General features: G+C 39.6%; 1 protein-coding gene across 1 annotated transcript in view; it reads left to right on the forward strand.

Annotated features, from left to right (window-relative positions):
- The window catches only part of LOC126452593 (GATOR complex protein Iml1), a 572541-nt gene extending 566804 nt beyond the window's left edge, over positions 1 to 5737 (forward strand). The window contains exon 56 of the mRNA XM_050091115.1: positions 5425 to 5737. Within this exon, the coding sequence (XP_049947072.1) occupies positions 5425 to 5604 (180 nt within the window). The 3' untranslated portion in view covers positions 5605 to 5737. The remainder of the gene's footprint in view (positions 1 to 5424) is intronic.
- The last annotated feature ends 8564 nt before the right edge of the window (positions 5738 to 14301 follow it).

A 14301-nucleotide genomic window follows, 5' to 3' on the forward strand; every position in this document is an offset into this window, starting at 1 on the left:
ACCTTCCCAAGTCTGGACAAAGATCAGACGTCTTTCTGGGTACTAGATCCCAACAAGTATCCCTGTCGTTAACATCAATGGCATGCTCTCTACCAACGCAAATGCAATTGCCAAGCACTTTCCTGATCACTACACTCAAGCCTCTGTGTCGGAGAACTACCCCTCAGCCTTTCGCACCCTCAAATGGCGGATGGAAAGGAAAGTCCTCTCATTCATTATATGCCACAGTGAACCCTATAATGCCCCATTTACAGAGTGGGAGCTCCTCAGCGCCCTGTAACTTTGTCCCGACACAGCTCCTGGGCGAGATCGTATCCACAGTCAGATGATTAAACATCTCTCATCTGACTACAAGTGATATATCCTCGTCATCTTCAACTGGATCTGTTGCGATGGCGTCTTTCCATTGCAGTGGTGGGAGACCACCATCATTCTGATGCTAAAACCCAGTAAAAATTCACTTGATGTGGATAGCTATTGGCCCATCAGCCTCACCAATGTTCTCTGTAAGCTGCTGGAACGTATAGTGTGTCAGCAGTTGGGTTGGGTTGGGTTGGGTCGGGTCGGGTCCTGGAGTCACATGGCCTACTGGCCCCATGGTCATTCTACCACTGATAATTTTGTGTTTCTCGAGTCTGCCATCTGAATAGCCTTTTCCAGATGCCAACACCTGTTTGTCATCTTTTTTCACGTACATAAAGCATACAACATGACCTGGCGACATCGTATCCTTACCACATTGTGTGAGTGGGGTCTCTGGGTCCCGCTCTTAATTTTTACCCAAAAGTTCCTGTAACTTCATACTTTTTGTATCTAAGTAGGTGCTTCCCATAGTTTCCCACCTGTATTCAGGAGAATGGCATTCCACAGAGCTCCGTATTGAGTGTATCTCTATTTTTAGTGGTCATTAACAGCCTAGCAGCAGCTGTAGGGCTGTTGGTCTCCCCTTCTCTGTATGTGGATGACTTCTGGTACTGGTGTTGCTGTGTATCACCTGCGGGGAGCCATTCATAAGGTGCAGTCATTGGCTCTAGCCCACGGTTTCCAGTTTTCAGCTGCAAAGTCGCATGTCATGCACTTCTGTCGGTGTCATACTGTTCATCTGAAACCTGAACTTTATCTTAATGATGATCCACTCACTATAGTGGAGACATTAATTCTTAGGACTGGTTTTCGATGCCTGATCGACTTGACTACCTCACCTTTGTCAGCTTAAGCGGAAGTGCTGGCAGCATCTCAATACTCTCTGCTGCTTGAGCAACACCAACTGCGGTGCAGATTGCTCTATGCTGCTGCAGCTCTACAGAGCCCTTGTTCAATCCCACCTTGACAATGGGAGTCTGGTTTACGGTTTGGCAGCGCCCTCAGCATTGCGTTTACTCGACCCAGTGCACACTGTGCGTTCGCCTTGTGGTGGGGGCTTTTAGAACGGTGACCAGTGTCCTGGAGGAGACTGGAGTCCCTCCATTGCAGATTCGATATGCTCAACTGCTCGCCAGTTATGCTGCGCACATTCGTAGTTCTCCTGCGCATCAAAATTACCATCTCCTTTTCCCACCCGCGGCAGTTCATCTCCCGCATTGGCAGCCCAGGTCAGGGTTCACGATTGTGGTTTGCGTGCGATCCTTTCTCTCTGAACTGGAGTCCGTCCCTTTACCACCTGTACTTTAGGTCCATTCAGTCACACCTCCATGGTGTACCCCTCGGCCAAAGCTTCGTCTGGACCTTTTGCATAGCCCTAAGGACTCCGTTAACCCCGCTGCTCTCCGCAGTCGTTTCCTCTCTAAAATTGATGTGTTCCGGGGCTCTGAAGTTGTTTACACCTATGGCTCGATGGCTGACGGTAATATAGGCTTTGCCTATGTCCACAGAGGCCATACTGAACAGCATTTCTTGCCCGCTGGCTGCAGTGTATTCACTGCAGAGCGGGGCCATATCTCGTGCACTGCAGTACATCCATTCCTGTTCTGATGAGTCGTCTCTTATCTGTTCTGACTTCCTGAGCAGCTTACAAGCTATCGACCAGTGCTACCCTTGGCATCCTTTGGTAGCGAATATCCAGGAGTCCACCTCTATCCTAGAACTGTCCAGTCGTACAGTGGTGTTTGTGTGGACCCCAGGACACGTTGGAATCCCAGGCAACGAACTTTCTGACAGGCTGGCCAAACAGGCTATGCGGAAACTGCTCCTGGAGATGGGCATCTCTAAAACTGACCTGCGTTCTGTCTTACACCGCAAGGTTTTTCGGCTTTGGGAGACGGAGTGGCATAACAGTATGCACAACAAACTTCGTGTCGTTAAGGAGACTGTGAATGTGTGGAAGTCTTCCCTGCAGGCTTCTTGCAGGGAATCAGTTGTCCTTTGTTGGCTCTGCATTGGCCAAACGTGGCGCACACATGGTTACCTCCTCCGATGCGAGGACCCACCTCAGTGTCGCTGTGGCTCCCAAATGACAGTCATCCACCTCTTGCTAGACTGCCCACTTTTAGCTTCTCTGCGGCAGACTTTTAACTTTCCCAGCACCCTACCTTCGGTGTTGGATGACAATGCCTCAACAGCAGCTTTAGTTTTATGTTTTATTCCTGAGGGTGGGTTTTATCATTTGATCTGAGTTTTAGCGCATGTCCTTTGTCTCTCTGTGTAGTCCACCTTAGGGCTTTTAGGGTGGAGGTTTTAATTGGTTGCAGAGTGGCTGGCTTCTCCTTTTTTATTCTCATGGTCAGCCAGCCATGGTAATCTGCCTTCTTGATTTTAGTTTCTTCTCCCTGCTTCTCGTGTCTTTCTGTGGTTTTCTTGTTCTGTTTCGTCCATTGTACTGTTTGTTGTCATTCTGTCATTCGTCTGGTTCTTCCTTACTCCTGTTATTGTGCTGTATGTCTTCGTTTTTTTCTTTCCCTTGGGTAATTGTTCTACTGGGAACAAGCGACCTGATGACCTCGCAATTTGGTCCCTTTCCTCCCCTTTTAAAACAACCAACCAGCCAAAATTGGTGAGAAAGTGTGCCCTTCATTCTTTACCCATTAAGGTTTCTTCAGTGAAGTAAGGACCAGTCATGTTGTCTCCAATAATCTTGCACAAAATGTTCACACTCTGTTGGCCACTTGCCTCAACCAGAGTAGATTTTCATTGGCCCGATAATGCATATATCTTACATTCAGCCTTCCATGATTTATAAAGGTGGCTTCATCAGTAAATAGAATTCTTTGAAGAAAGAGCATATGTTTGTGACATTGTATTACAATCAAGTGACAGAATTCCATGAGTGTTTTGCAGTCCTGCTGGTGAATGTATACATGATATGGATGGAAACAATGTACACAAAATATGAACAATGTTAGGATGACTTATTACAGTGGCACTTCCAATATTCCTGGAGCTAAAATGTGATTTACAAGCAACAGCTGCCAGAAAGACTATTTCTTTTGCTCTGCCTGTTGTCATATGTGCGGTATTCCAGTACCCTTTCCAAATTTTTGCCCAAAGTTGACCAGAAATTGTCTGCCATTCACACCTTACATCATTCAAGCACTACCAATTTCATGCTTTGTGAGAAAAAACCAAGCATCGATATAACACCTCCCCCAAATTCTCAATGATGTTGAAACTATGTAGTTGTCTGCTCCAGGAATCACCTATGTGCAGTTTGAGGTATAATGCATCTTTGTTGTTGGAGAAAAAAAATGTAGATTGTAAATTTAGATTTGAAATCACTGGTTTATTACTCAGTAGGTTCATTTCAACTTAGTCATACACTACTTCACCATAAATCACACTGTTGCGCAATGCAATAATATAAATGCTCATGACAAACGTGATGTGTGTCCTCTTTCAAATCCAAACATGATCTCCCACTTTGATGTCCCAGTGAGAAATGTAGTGGCTGTAGTCAAGAGTCAATGCATTAGCTACAATTTAACCACCTTATGAATGTGACAAAGGGAAGACAATATTTATGATAAAAATTAACAGATGTTGGTCATTTTCATGTAATAATTCTACTTATATGCGCTGATCATTAATTACAGAGACATAATTTATAGTTTTTGTGTTTGACAGTACAGTGCACACGAATCTAGTACTTGTTTTGAAATGAAGGCAAACTTATGTTTTAAAGTTGCTTTTCTCTGAAAGTGATGTTGTAAGTTTTGTATATTACATGAGTATTGTAAAAACCAAATAGAACTCCAGTGTCAACAGTTGGGAAAATTAAGTTTGTTTTAGAATTTTGATTTACAGTTCAGTGAAAATGTTTCATATTGTAACAATAACTTAATGCAGCAAAGTTGACAAGATTTAAAGCGTGTTATGAATACTCCATCTTCTAAGCTTTCTGATAAGCTATAAAATTTCAAAAGTTAATTAATTTTTCTGAAATAAGCAAATTATTAAATCAAGTAAATTGTGAAATTACATTTCATTTTGTATTCTGTAACTGTTCAGAATGCTTTTAGTTTTATTATAAACATTGTGGTCATTATCAAAATAGATTGAGTACCATTCATAGTGAAATTGTTTCACTATATGTTAGTTTTGAATATTTACATGTTGCAAATGTTGTTGTGAGTATGGTTTATTGAAATAAACCTTCATTTGCTTGGCTAATTGTAAGAATATAAGCTGAACATTACACTGTTGTACAAGTACAGGTCTCAAAGATAGTACACCAGCGTTTATTATTTAAATCGTAAGTTTTATATACCAACTACTGAGCACACAAACTGTTAATGAAGAACCTGATCCACAGCAGCAGGTGTCGTACTACCATATATATGACCAGGTTCAGTCACCTGATACTCCAGCTGTTGTACCATTCAACAATAATTTTTTGCACGTTCATGGAACTTCGTCATTCTTGTTAGTCACCTTTTTGCATACAGCTCGGTTGTTCTCTTTGTGTTCCTTCTGCATCCTCCTCAAAGAAGTAACATTTCTAGTTTCTCTTGGTATGTGAAAGACAATTATTGGTTTTCAAACTAATCAGCTCTCAACACACATGAATGACACAGTGGAATGAAAAGAGACTGTACATCATTTAGTGAGGATCTACAACTCATTTGAGGGTGAATAGAATTATGTTATAACAGTGCCAGAAGTACCTGAGATAGAGCAGATTCATTCTGTATAGCAACAGGCAGGAGTGACCAACCCTCAGCTTGGGAACACTGAACAGCATCTCAAATCAGTATTCCAGCTCATGTATTCTTTCTTCAATTTTTGCACATGATGCGAACATCCTCTGTTTTGAGTACAGTTTACTTTCAGTCCCAAATCATGGTCATTCATTAATGATTGAATTGAATTCCTGTAAATAACTCCAAAATAGTGTGTGGGGAAAGTTTAAGAGTATTAAAGTAAATGTAAGCCAAAATAGTTTACCATGTAGTTGATGCATATGGCTACAGATATAATTCATCATATGTGTAGGTTGGATTCCTGTGGTCATGGAACCACATGGTTAGCCGCCGATGGAAGTCATCATCTACACCGGCTACAGGGGATGAAGGATTCCAAACTAAGCTTCTGAGAGATTTCCGTGATTTTTGTGCAAATGGCAACAACAGGCTGCAGAATTACTGGAACTCATGTTGGCTTCTTAAGAAGTGAATGTTTCTTGTTTTTTTGTTTGTTTTTGGTTCCTATTTTAAAAGTTTTGTATAAAAGTAATGTTTTGTGTATCTGATTATCTATGTTTGTACAAAGTGTCTAATGGTAAAATATATTTTTCTACAAAAGCTTATATTTGTTTTCATGTTTTAATTAATCCCAACAAACTTTCATGGCTTCTTCTTTACACATTCTACCTTTCCATTTCACATTTTTCTGCATCTGAAAAGTAGTCTTACTTTACCTTAAGTTTCCTGCCTAAACTGTTGCTTTTCTCCTAAGAAATTCATAATAATTCAAATAGCTATTGAGAAGTAGAAACTGGACTGTGACTATGAAGTACCATTTACTAAAGATACTTCATTATTTTCAACTGTAGTTCATTATTTTCATTTGTTGAATCATGCTTTTGACATCCCATGTTAATGTGAAAAGGCATTTCCAAAAGTAATCACATCAATAGGAACATCTCACAGAAGCTATTTGATAATAACAGGTATTTGAAAATCCATCCAGACTTTTAAGTACTTCAGTTCCGTGAAAGAGTCATGAGACATAGTTCATAAATTTTTAGCACTAGTACAGGTTTGTAAGAGGGTACTGATTTCTCCAAGAAAGACATTTAATGACAAAGTAATGCGCAATGCACGGAACAAGAGTGAAACACCGAGCAAGGTGGTGCAGTGGTTAGCACACTGGACTCGCATTCGGGAGGACGACGGTTCAATCCCGTCTCCGGCCATCCTGATTTAGATTTTCCGTGATTTCCCTAAATCGTTTCAGGCAAATGCCGGGATGGTTCCTTTGAAAGGGCACGGCCGATTTCCTTCCCAATCCTTCCCTAACCCGAGCTTGCGCTCCGTCTCTAATGACCTCGTTGTCAACGGGATGTTAAACACTAACCACCACCACCAAGAGCAAAACAGTTTGAGATGTCACTAACAATGAAAAAGGGGGAGACAAACAAAAACATAACAACATACAAATTTGGAAGGGTATGAAATATAAATAATCTACACTAGTTAGCAAAGTTTGTGGAACAGCATTTTTGGAGTTTTGCGGGTGTAACATACTGGGATGGTTTTCAAATAACAAAATTATGAAATGAAATCAATCATCAAATGAGACTAATTTTTTAATTGCCAATCATCAGAGGGCAAGCACGCTGCCACACATTAATTTCATGCCTAGACTACTTACCTAGGAATCTGGTTGTGCACTGTTGCATTGTAACCAGTGAAAGTTTTTGAATCATAAATGTCCAGACAAAGGAACAGTCAATGAATTAAATGTAAAATATTAAACAAGATGGCATAGGAATAGTCCACAAGGGTAAGAATGTCTCTGACAACAGTTTCAATCTTGATTTTATATAGTTCATGAAAACAAATTATATTGAATGATGGTATTACAGAAGCTAATATTATTTGTGTGAAACAAACAAAATGGAAAAAAGGGGTGCAGTCAAAGCAATCATAGAGTACATAGGTAATGTTTAACTTGTGCCACTGGCACTGTGCAGTGCACCATTACATTAACCTGAATAAATTCCTCACATTTAACAGTTCGCACAAGTCTGTCTAAATAACCAATTTATGTACAGCAAAATTCAGTATCAAAGTCTATATTAGCTCTCAATGAGTTCACAGTGTGTGATGTCCCTTCCCTCCTCCTTCGCCTAAAGCTGTCGGCACATGGACCGTGATGTAGAACGACACTCAGGAACAATGTGACTTGTGCATACGGTACGTGGGCCCCTTCTTGCTATATGCGATCACAACACACTCCAGCGGCAGTTGCGGGATGTTTCTAGCTCGTAAATCACACAGTATACTTAATGGGTGCGCGTAAAATTCCCACATTAATTCTACCAAAACGCAGTTTCCTCCATTGCCCATGGGCTGGTCACGATATTCTATATTTAATATGCACAAATAAAAACTTCAATACCCATGGACATGTTTTAAGATGAAAAGGAAAGTACCATGTCCAATAAGTAAGGACACAGGCTTATAAAAGTTCTATTACAAACAGTGTGATACAAATTTGCAATAGTTCTCCACATAAGATAAACATTATTTCATCATTCCCACATGTTAGTAAAACCCCAAGGTCAGCCTTACTTGATCACTGTTCCTACCCAGTAGCAGAATCTTTGCATCATGTGCATTACGAAGCGTAAAAGAAAAAGGAGCAAAATATCTTTATACAAGTAGCGCAAGCTGTCCTATAGATCAAGCCAATCGAACAAACTCACTCCTCAAAAAAAGGTGAACTTATATTTACATAACATCAAATACTATAGTATATACTTACATTAAACTAATAATAATGCGTCAGAACCTATTACACCAATGTTGAAAAAAAATAAATAAATAAAATCAGACATGGCGAGACACAAACCATCGGCATTTCATGCATGTCGATAGAAGGCTGTAATACTACTCACTATGCTACATAGACAACAAACCTCATATAGCCAATCTTAATATATTGACACTTGCTAAAAGCTTTAATCGTAGCTATGTTGCTAATTGAAATTCAATTATAACAAATTGTACCAAAAAAAATGCGTTTTTGGTGCATCCTCAGTAGGCTATGTCGTTGCCTTAAAATGGCATACTCTCATACCACGCAAGATACAATAATGCTTTTGCCACAAATAAGATGTTTCTCGTGGTTTTTTTTTTTTTTTTTTTTTTTTTTTTTTTTCAACGAATCATGCAGTTAACAACTGATTCTCAATTTTCTGGTGCTCAGAAATGGCATATATATGTTTAGGCTTGAAATGAATGCCAATATGTCACCTCAACAACTCTGCTGAAGGGAGATGGCGTTCATTGTGCCACCTCATTGGTCAATACTCAGACGCATGCTCACAACATCTGACCTGCTAGATATTGCCCTGTATGTTCCAGAAGACTCCCATACATGCTATTCCACTTTCACGCTATGACGTCAGAAACTTCGCACGCTCAACACTCAATGTTCGGATGCACGATCCGTGTGCCGACAGCTTAAGGGAAGAGACGCGACTCGTAACAATGTTCGGCCACGTCGGTGTGGCGTGGAACAACGCCTGTAACTCTCGTAAGAACACAACTCCTCGTGTAGTTTAGAAATATTCTGTTATCTGTCCGCAACAGTCTCCTCAATTTGTGCGAACTGATAAACTGCAATAATTTTTTTAATTTTTATGCCCGGTTGATTCTTGATTTCATCACTACAGTCGTTTTTCACATCATACATAGCAAGGATGAAGTTTTTCTGTCTACTATGCCGTTGCTAGGTCCAGTTATTAACAACAGTCCGATGTAACTTCAGAGATAACTTATGATGGAGTAAATGTTTTTTTTTCTTTTTTAACACGCCGTAATACTGGTTTAAACTAATCACTCTTCACTGTCCATTATTCATATAGTCACTTAAAATATTTAAAGAGTTAGGCGACACGTAAGATTTATCTTTTGATTCAGATTTTATTGTTCTTTTTGTAATTAATTGTTTGTCCCTACAACACATGCACACCGATATGTCATTCAAGATTAACTTCTGTTCAGTTCAGTAATCATGATGCTGACGACAACTTTTGACTAATCGGCGTACTTGTCTTTCTTCGTGTCTTCATTTTATTGTGTCCTACTCAAAGAGTACGAATTGTTTTTCTGTCATTGATAGATTCTAAAAGTTTGTAACTGTTCATCAGTACGAAGGCTAAGTCTGATAAACCAATATCACTCAACTGAAGCCTAACACTCGTCTTATTATACTGTTGCATTGAGAACAGTAAAGGTTAACATTCATCAGTCGAATGACTGAGCAATACTTCAGTCTCTACCTCACGAATTATCAAACTTCCAAAACTGAAACAACCTAATAGCTTTTGCGTCCAGACAACTATCGCAACTATCGCAAAAGTACTCTAGGGCGACTCAAGAGCAACTAACTGAACATTTCCATATCCGAGTTGCATTGTAGTCACATTGAATTTCCTTTTTGATGCGGCTACAACTCTCTTCCATGGTAAATGTTAGAGCCAGCCAGAGTGGCCGAGCGGTTCTAGGCGCTACAGGGGGTGGAACCGCGTGACCGTTGCGGTCGCAGGTTCGAATCCTGCCTCGGGCATGGATGTGTGTGGTGTCCTTAGGTTAGTTAGGGTTAAGTAGTTCTAAGTTCTAGGGGACTGATGTCCTCAGAAATTAAGTCCCATAGTGCTCAGAGCCATGGTAAATGTCATCTTTGACTGAATTACTTTCTTGGATTTAACCTTCGTTCATATGATTTTGAATTTATTCTATAGATGTTTGTTAAAGGATCTATGGTAATCCTTTCCTTTTATCTCCCCTTTTTGTATGCTATTCTCAGTATTTGAATAATATGGGTGTTAATCAAAATATTACCAATGTAGATTTTATCGTCAATAGTTGCCATCTCTGTCAAGATGACTAACTTCCCTTAGTTTAATTTTCCACAAAGTTTGTTAATTAGGGTTTTCTGTCTTGGTCGTTACAAGTGTCAAGTTGCAAAAAGCTGCACCGAAATGAATATGTGCAATATAGCTGCATCCCATACTAGCCCTTTGACACACACGCACCTCTTACCTATTAACAAATCAAGCATAATCTTAGAAAGATTGTGTAACGAAATTTTCGTGTACATTAATAAATGATTCCTAGCCAATTCTTTGTCCAAGAAGTCACAGAACTTGGAAAAAATACGCTACATGCAATTTAGAACTTTTAAGAAGTTTCACAATAGTATATGACAACAATCAGATAGAAGAAATTAACAGTGGTAAAAATTTGGATTATAGTCTGATAATAAATTCAGCTCAGAGGAGTGTACCACAGAACTGTTGCAGTGCAACAGAGAAGTCAGACATAGTTGATACAAAAACTAAAAAATGTGGCATACTATACTTCCCTTAATTGCATAATGTCATCAGGGATTATATTTTGGGTTAACACTTCAAGCCAAGCTAAAGTTTTCTGTTGTCAAAACTGTGGGATAAGAATTATTTGTGGTGTAAAGTCAAAAACATCGCTACCCATTAAACAATCTGTCCACCTTCCTGGATAGGCTTCAGGTTGTATGCCCCTTCACTCTCCGATGGTAGATACTGGTTTAGCCGACAAAAGCAGCGTTGACTAAAATTCGACTAAATACCTACCACGCAAAGGCCACGTAACTCCAGTCCACAATTAGTAACTGAAAGTTAGTTAAACTATTGAGCATTCAGGATTCACACATGAGTCATTTGAAAAAATGCCAAAAATATCTTTTTATTTGGTTTATTGTCTTTAAAACAAGGAAAATGGTTATCAAGTCCGTATTTAATATCCCAATATGAATTATGCAGTGTTACTGACATCTCTGTTACAAGTTCACACCCAAAAGCAGCCAGAAGGTATTTAGTCCGACCTGATGTTTTGAACACCGTGAACAGTCACTGACCTATGACTACTTGTGAGTTAACACATTCAGTCCTTCAGTATGCTTCTTGTAAAGAAGTGCTCGCCATAATGATTCGTAATCTATCTAAAGTATGCCATGTGGAGTTGATATACAATATGAAAGGTTCACATATGAATATCTTGTAAACTAAACCACTTACAATGTGCAAGCTTTCACAAAATACTCAATACTCTAGTTGCTTTTCACCAATAACATGAGAACCGCTCAAACGCCTGAATTTCTTCATTTTCATACAAATTTTATCCATGCAATTTAACGTATGTTTACCAGAAGATGGCTCCTGAGCTACTATCTCGATTCATAGAGCTGAGTTCCTATTGGCTAGTACGTTAAGCAGCCAATCAAATCATCTCGACCACTCCTATACTCGTGGTATTTCTAATGTCAGACAATCAGATTACCACAAGTAATTTACACTAGAAATCTCATAATTCTGAAACTAAATAAAAATAAATTAATAATAAATTTTATACTCAACCCCCTTCTGGCTGCCTTTTACAAGATCGAGCTCACTCGGACATATGCCACAAATTACGCTATTGCACAACAACTGCAAAGATGAATACTGTGGTGTCACCGCCAGACACCACACTTGCTAGGTGGTAGCTTTAAATCGGCCGCGGTCCATTAGTACATGTCGGACCCGCTTGTTGCCACTGTCAGGGATCGCAGACCGAGCGCCACCACAAGGCAGGTCTAGAGATACGGAGTAGCACTCGCCCCAGTTGTACGGACGACGTAGCTAGCGACTACACTGACGAAGCCTCGCTCCTTTGCCGAGCAGATAGTTAGAATAGCCTTCAGCTAAGTCCATGGCTACGACCTAGCAAGGCGCCATTAGCCTTACATAGCTTGTATCTAAAGAGTCTCACTTGTATCGTCAAGAGCGATGTATACAACAAGGATGGATTAAAGTTAAGTATTCCAGAAGCTACGTACTTTTCTTTATAGCATTCATTACGTATCATGTTACAGACCTATCTCTTGCCTGCGTGAACTAAACGCATGCCCTTCGGCTACTTCCGTGGCGTGGCTGTCTTGCTACACCACAACAAATACATTACAGTCCCTAACTCGGCGTTACAATGCCAGTATGTTTATTATGTGTTTTAGTAAAAACTTATATCTCCAAAATTGGAGTTATTGATTTGAAATTTTACCAATATGGTTGTGTTATCCATAGAATTTGTTACCCCAAGTATGAAAAAAATTGATTAACATTTAATAGTACTTCTTTATATCCATAGAGAGTATGTGTAACGTAATGCACGCAGCATTAAGGGTATTTGGCATGGCCTGTCCCGACAATGTTAATTTTAGTGGCTTGGCCTCCCTGTATTTCAGGAACCACTGTAGCCATCAACATGAAACTTTTACGGGACGTTAAACTGTATGTTCTAAGTCTCCTGAAGTTCCACAATTGCACTTCAGCCACTGCTTTTGGAAATACAATTTTTTAATTACATGGTTAAAATTTTGTGTACTGTTTTTGTACATTATCCTAAACAATTTAAATTATACATAACATTGTGTTCTTTCAGTTCAGTGGACTCAGAATATGTATGTTATTACTCCCTGAATATTTGAATACTCTACTCGAAGTGGTTTCTGAGATTTAGGGAAAAATGCAACAGAAAATGTAAATTGTTAGGAACGGCTTCTAAAGTTTTAAAAGACTGTAACTCATGTAATATATGATTAATTTTTTTATTTAGTCACTCAGAAGCACCATGCTGTATACATCCTCTTGATCATTTTCCAACTTTTTTCTCCTTTCTGGACTCCTTAGTGGACAACTGTGCTGCATACTCTGCTTTATCAATGCGAACCTTGTCCATCTGTTCAAGTTCTCTGATGCAGTTTGCTCCAGGATTAATTTCCATATGCTGTAGCACTTTCACCCTACCAATGTTGCCATAACTGAAAGCAATAACAGCATCACTGACCCACCACTTTAGTGTCTTCATCCCAACAAAAACATTTTTTGGTAGGTGAGCCCATATAAGATTATTGAACAACTCATTGGGATTTTGAGTCTGACCATGCAGACATTTCTTCAGTAATTCAGGATTTGCCAGGTCTCTGAAAATAGGTTGTATGATATCCCTACCTGCTGCTGGGATGGAGTGTTTATGGCTGTATGAATTGTTTGAGTACTGGGCATTGCGGTAATTGAACCATGAATCACGTGCAGGAGGGCAAAGCTGGTATACTGGTTTTTCATCAGTTGACAGTCTGTGGAAGAAGGTAGCCCATACTGCCTGCTTCATTTTCAACAAATCCTCAGTATTATTTCTAATGGCCATCCCATAATGCTGCTGTAGTTCATCAATCATTTTGTCTGTCAGTCTGCCTCTTATGGTTTTGCCATCAGAAAGTTTCTTTCTCTCAAACTTTGTTTCAACTTCCTCAACCTGGTGCCCATCCTCTTCTGGACATGACCAACACATTCCAGTTTTGTGGTAATCTTCTCACCATAAGACTGAGCGGCTACTACACTGTTATATGCTTTTGAGTCTCCATTACCTAAGAACTTAGTGTAACACCCTCCCCTTTTGTTCACAGATCGACTAAAAATTTCTATAGCTACAGAGGCCTCCTTACCACCACTTGTTCCTTCATACTTTCTGTCACAGATATGCCCTTCTTTATTCCCTGATTTACACTTATAACAATGTTTTGTTACAATCTGGAAATCCATTACCTTTCCAGTATCCACACTGGTCACCGTAGCAACAGAATTCTTAGAACTGTAGCTGCGCTTCTGCCAAGTGCCATCAAAAGCTACTGGTATGTCAGTCATACCATCATTTATTTCAACAGCTTCATTTGCGGCACCCTTTATTGACTCACATGCAATAGATTCCACAGCAGCTCCATTAAATCCTACATACTTGTCGATTTTACAAGGTAGGCGTGGCATATTCATCACAGCACGCATTGTTGCTGCTGCAGTGTGTCCTTTGCCAATAGCTCTCAATCCATAAAACCAACTAACATTTACTTCAAAATAATTATATTTATACTTATCAGAATTCCAAAATGAATGAGTATATTTACAACTGGCGCAATTATGATACGTTTCCTGGTTAGTCCATTTGATACCTCAGTGTCTTCATGTAAACTAACTGACCCTCCACATATTTTACAACACACACATTCACCTAACACCCTTAGTAGGATCTGTAAATATATCAGAATATAACCTAACCTACCATTTAC

Source organism: Schistocerca serialis, chromosome 1, assembly GCF_023864345.2.
Source record: "Schistocerca serialis cubense isolate TAMUIC-IGC-003099 chromosome 1, iqSchSeri2.2, whole genome shotgun sequence".
NCBI lineage: Eukaryota > Metazoa > Arthropoda > Insecta > Orthoptera > Acrididae > Schistocerca > Schistocerca serialis.